This window comes from Oryctolagus cuniculus, chromosome 1 (assembly GCF_051225735.1).
Source record: "Oryctolagus cuniculus isolate XC-2025 breed Fujian yellow rabbit chromosome 1, ASM5122573v1, whole genome shotgun sequence".
Lineage (NCBI taxonomy): Eukaryota > Metazoa > Chordata > Mammalia > Lagomorpha > Leporidae > Oryctolagus > Oryctolagus cuniculus.
This window is the reverse complement of record NC_142867.1, coordinates 61,812,148-61,818,147: the sequence shown is the minus strand read 5'-3', so window position 1 is coordinate 61,818,147 and position 6,000 is coordinate 61,812,148. Positions and strand designations below refer to the sequence as shown.

The 6,000-nt window shown below is 35.2% G+C and overlaps 1 protein-coding gene across 1 annotated transcript; it reads right to left on the bottom strand.

The window, feature by feature from the left end:
• Positions 1-2,803: 2,803 nt before the first annotated feature.
• LOC100351379 (olfactory receptor 51G2-like) lies at positions 2,804-3,757 on the bottom strand. Its single transcript, XM_002708559.3, has one exon. The coding sequence runs from the start codon at positions 3,755-3,757 to the stop codon at positions 2,804-2,806; it is 954 nt and encodes a 317-aa protein (XP_002708605.3).
• Positions 3,758-6,000: the final 2,243 nt, after the last annotated feature.

Here is a 6,000-nt window from a genome sequence, read left to right as displayed (position 1 = left end):
ACCATAGTGTTTTCCAAGATAACTAAATTTCACAGTAGCTGGCCTTTGTTTCAGTAGCATACAGCATAATTTCTTCTAGCATTCTGCCTTTTCCTCCATTTACTCTCCTCAGAGTAAGCTCTTATCTTCTGAGGAGTGATTTTCTGAGGAGTGATTTTGAGGATCAGAGGAGAAGGAACTCACTAGAAACATATGAAATGGATCGGATTTTATTTTGAAGCTAAGTGGTGAGTGATATGATACAAGTTCTGATTGCAATAGGTGTGGACATGGGAAGTTGAGATCTAGAATAAGTCAGGAAGGAAACACAGGAGCCATCTCAGGTGAATCACACAGGTTTGATGATTCTCTAGGAGTACTCACATGGCTCAGTTTAAAGTTACATGCACAGTTTAACATCACAGGGAACATTATACAGGATCAACAGGAAAAAAACTATACATAGTTAAAAGCTAGCCAAGTTTAGGCTTCCAAGAGTATCCTCTCTCTGCAAGGTTTGTTCCAGCTATGGACCCCACAGACACATGAGAGATGCCTTTATTCAGGGAAGTCTGCTTGCATTTTGGAGTCTATCATTCTTGAAGCAAACTGGTAACACAGGAATATATATCTATCACATAATCAGCATGTGCAGATCTTATACCCTGCCACAGGTGCACATAATAATACTCTTATTTACTTTACATATGGTGTGAAACATTTGAGATGTTGCTTTAGGCATAATTAATAACATTTTTACTTGGTAACTGTTAGAATATTTCAGAAACTCTGAATTTTATCAGAAGACATTGACATGACTACAAAGATAGGCAGTAACTGAGTAAAGCAGATCCCCTGTTCTATTTTCTTGTGGGCCTCTCTTATCAGTATCTGGAATTTGCTAAGCCACCACTGGACTTATATCAGAAATGTTGTCATTTAGCATGCGTGAAATATCATTAGCTGTTATGTGACCTAAGAGTAGTTTATATCTCAAGTGAGAGAAAATATGACTATCATGTACACAGACACATACATTAAATATAAAACCAGTAATGGGGCTGGATGTTTGGAGCAACATTTCAGCCACTGCTTGGTTTGTCCTTATCAAAATGCCTTTAGGAACAGAACCAGGACTCAAACTCAGGTACTCTGATATGGGATACTGTGCCTCAAGAAATGTCTTAATAACTGTGCCAAATGCTTAGGCCAAAAGCTGCCAATATTTGAATGGTTTTCTATGAATAGAGCTTCCAAAAATTCTAGCACTGCATGTACATGGCTAGCACAGAAAGTTCAAATGCGTTTGATATCAGTAATATATAGTCATTCCAACAAGAAAATTGCATACTGTTCTTAATTAGAAATCAAAAGTTCAGATGAAAGAGTGGAAAATGTAAAGATATTTAAATTGATTCCAAAGTTTAATTTAATGTTAAAAGGTATAAAAATAATACAGCATAAAAATCAAGTGTTTTTGAAAATGGACTGTGTGTGGTCTGTACTAAATATGAAGCATATAAAACAAAGCTACTTGCTATAGATTTATGTAATGTAAGCATAAAAATAAAACAATAAATGAATATCTATTATCAGGTAATTGGAAAAACTATATAACCATAAAATGTACAATATCGGCTATCTCTACCTAAATTCTCTGTATCAACATCTTTTTGCCAGAATCAAAAATTTATCACTGTTTATAAATGTAATGACCTTCAAACACAGTCTGTCAATCTGTGGAAAGTGTCAAGCCATTATGTCCATCATTTGCAGTGTTCTCTGTGTTATATAATTTAGTAAGGACAGGAATTACACTGAGCATGTTGTGTGCCATACAAGAGAGAGCAGTTGTGATATAAACAGTTCAACAATCTTCATTGACTTTCATGGATTTCAGTAGTTATACTTTCACAGCTACAAAATTTAAGACCTCTGTCCAAGAGTAAATCAAAGATGCCAATACTACATCCATGCATAAGGGAATAATGATATTGGAAAAATATTTTCTTATTAGCACTTTAGAAATGAGTTTTCTATCTTGTCTCTCCTAGTGTCAGCAATACCAATACCTACACTATTTTTCTTATATGCTTTTCATTCGCAATCTTACTAGAATTTATAATAGCTTTAATCCAACTAGACTAGAAAAAAATCTTACCCCTATACCCTACACTTTTCCAATCTATGTTGCTTTATAAGATGTCACAACTTATATGACATGAAGAATTGTAAAACGGCAGTGAAGAGGCTGCATTGCAATGAAAAATTCATTGAAATATTAATGTAATGAATGAATTAATGTAATGAATTAATGAATGAAGATTGTTGAACTGTTTATATCACAACTGCTCTCTCTTGTTATAGAATTGGATTGATAAATAATAATGATAGAATGTCTGAAGGAAAATTTATTTTCTAGAAAGCAAAAGAGAAAATCAAAAGCCATGTTTTATAAAACAAATTTAAGATCTGTAAAACAAATTTATAAAACAAATTTAAGCTTAAAAGAAGCACCTGAGCTAGAAAGCAATTGTAGGAGGAGATTCACATGACAAACTTTAGCCATAACTATAGCTGGAAGAGAAAACCACAGCTTGTGTAATTTGTAAAACTGTGATATCCGGGCTGGCACTGTGGCGTAGCAGTGCTGGCACCCCATATGGGCTCCAGTTCGAGTCCCAACTGCTCCACTTCTTACCCAGATCTCTGCTATGGCCTGGGAAAGTAGTACTATAGATGTGAAGCCCTAGTTCAAATGGAAGAGTTGGATTAGTGTCCTAGTGTTGCATTCGTTTACCAAGGTTTATGTTATAAATGTGACTTAGAATTCTCCTGGTCCTCTTTTGATGCAGAGCTTCAGAATTTTGTCTCGAATCTGCTTGGTTTTTACCACATACACAATGGGATTCATCACAGGAGGAATGAGGAAATGCATGTTGGCCATGGTCACATAGATATGGGAAGGAAGCCTTGGACCAAAGCGGTGGAGCATAGACAGACAGATCATGGGTGTGAAGAATAAGATCACAGCACACAGGTGGGAAATACAGGTGTTGAGAGCCTTGAGGTGGCCACCACGGGATGCAGTGCCCAGTACAGTTTTCAGAATCAACACATAGGAAAGGAGAATGAGGAAAAAATCAAGGCCCATAGTGGATAGCACCACAAAGAGTCCAAAGACACTATTGATCCTAGTATTGGAGCAGGAGAGCTTGATGATGTCAGGATGTAGGCAGTAGGAATGAGAAAGAACATTGGAGTGACAGAAACACAACCTCTTCAAGAGAATGGGGAGGGGCAACTGTACAGTCAATGTTCGCACAACAATAGCCAAACCTATCCTGGCAATTACATTACTGGTGAGGATGGAAGAATAATGCAATGGACAAGAAATGGCCACATAGCGGTCAAAGGCCATTGCTAGTATGATAGCTGACTCAAAATCCTGGAAGGTGTGAATAAAGAACATTTGGGTGAAGCAAGCCAAAAAGGTCAGCTCTCGAGCATCCAACCAGAAGATCTTCAGCATTGTGGGGAATGTGGAAAGGGACAGACCAAGATCAGAAGCAGCTAGCATGGCCAAGAAGAGGTACATAGGCGCATGGAGCGTCTGCTCCCTCCAGATAACTGTCAAGATGGACACATTGCCCACCAAGGTACTGAGGAACATAGTGCAGAAGGGTATAGAAATCCAAATGTGCACAGCCTCCAGCCCAGGGATGCCTGTCACCAGGAGAGTGGAGAAGATGGAGTTGGTACTGTTAACAGGAGTCATGATGCCAAAGCTGCATGCCTTTCCTGGAAGCAAATGTGTTGTTCCTGAAACAAACGTTGTAATTTGACTCTAATATTTATCTGAGTACACATAATTATGTTAATTTACCTAAGTTATTTAATTGTTATAAGCAAAAACTCTAAAATACACATTTTAATTTAAATATAGTAGTCCCACCATATCTGCGTTCTGGTTCTGTATAGTTCCAATTATGCACAGTCAACCTTTTTTCTGTAATAGTAAGTAGAAATTCTAAAAATAAACAGTCATAAGTTTTATATTGTGCAGTATTGTGAGTGGCATTCTTACATCATCCTGCTCTATCCTTCTTGGGAAATTAGTCATCCCCTTGTGTAGGTGGCCACCTTGTACAAAACACCCATCTTCCACTCGCCTGCCATCTTGTTTATCAGATTGACTTGTAGACTTGTGTTCAAGTAGCCCTCATTTTCTTTATGAAGGTCCCAAAATGCCTGACGAGTGATACTGGCAGTTTGAACATGCCAAAAAGAAACCTTATAATGCTGCCTTTAAGTGAAAAACTGAAGTTTCTAAACCAATGAAGGAAGAAAAAAAAAATGGCTGAGATTGCTAAGATCTACTGTAAGGACAAACCAACCATGAAACTGGGAAAAAAGAAAACTAAATCCAAGCTAACTTTCCTGCTGTACCTAAAACTGCAAAAGTTTTGTCCATATTAAGTGTCAAGTATTTATTTAAGATGGAAAAGCGATTGTATTAATCATAGGAATGTATGCATAAGAAAAAACATGGATTTTATATGGTCCAGTACTTTTCAAGGTTTCAGGCATCCTCTGGGAGTTGTGAAAGCATTCCTCTCAAATAAGAAAGGGCTACCACAAATCCATAGCTGTTAATATAATTATAGTATTGGGTGAGGACTTGGGTTTTTCTTACTGGCGTGGTCAATAATGATAGATATTAGCAGTACTTAGACTGAAGTCTATGGACTCAGCGTCATATGGTATGTTTTGTACCTGACTACAGAAATTGAAACTAAGTTTTTAGAAACTTTTGTATTATTTTAAATAATCCTTCTATGGTTCTTTAATAATAATTATTAATGTACAATAACACAATAATTATTGTGTTTTACAAGAAAAACACTTTTGTTAAATATAGAGAAATATTTTAATAGATTAAAATGTTTTCAATGACCAAGTTTCATTACCAAGTTTATGAAGTCCTGTCATGATAATTCACTGATGAAAATAAACATATTTTCTAAAATTTAACATAAAAATTCTTTATAATTAAAACATAAACTATTAAATAGATACACATATTCAAAATTCACATTCATTGGTTCTCTTTTTGTTACAAAGATTAAATATTTTCAATTTTAATTAATAAAATCTAGGGATATTTTACATACAAAGTTTATTTGTATTATATAGATAGTGTTAACAAGTAATTCTAATCACAAACAAAAACTTTATAATTCCAAAGTTATTTATTTCATATAGGTATGATTATTTATTCTTAAAAAATTAAATATTAATTATTACATGCCTGATTCTAAACTACATTTATTGATATGGAAAAGCTTTAAGCCAGAGCAATTAGCTACGTTGATTTAAACAATGAGAAACCTGTCAAATATTTAATTATAATATAAGATATGTGAGACATAAGGCCATTTTCATGCTCTGCATTATCAAAAATTATTCCTTCAGGTAAAATCAACTATAGTTATTGTAAGTCTCTTTCTCACAGAGAGCAAAGCACACATTTTTCCTCAGTCAATGTCTCACCACATTCATATTTAAGGAACTAAATAGACATTACATACATAATCTTCAAATCCACATGCTATTTCCTCAAAAATATTGTCAAGCAAATATTTGCATATTCTAATCATCTCAATTCCTCACTGGTTCTCCCCCATTAATGTCAGCCTAGAACTGTGAACAGAGGCCTTTGTGGAGACAACACTTCAGTCTTCATTCCCTGTGTGAGGCATATAGACCTCAGCTCTGGTGAACAGAGTATTTCTCAGCTGCTCCTGTTCAAATGCTCCATTTGGTAAGGGGAAGATTATCAGAGAAAAACAGCAATAATGATAGCAACAAAAATAATAGAAGGCTTTGGTATTTTATTCAATTTTGTATAACCTCAGTCTGTTTCAATGTGGATGACACTTTCAGAAAACATAGGTAGGGGTTACTAAAAATCCTAGGTTTTATCCTTAAAAAAGTAAATTGATAATCACCTCAGAGGCT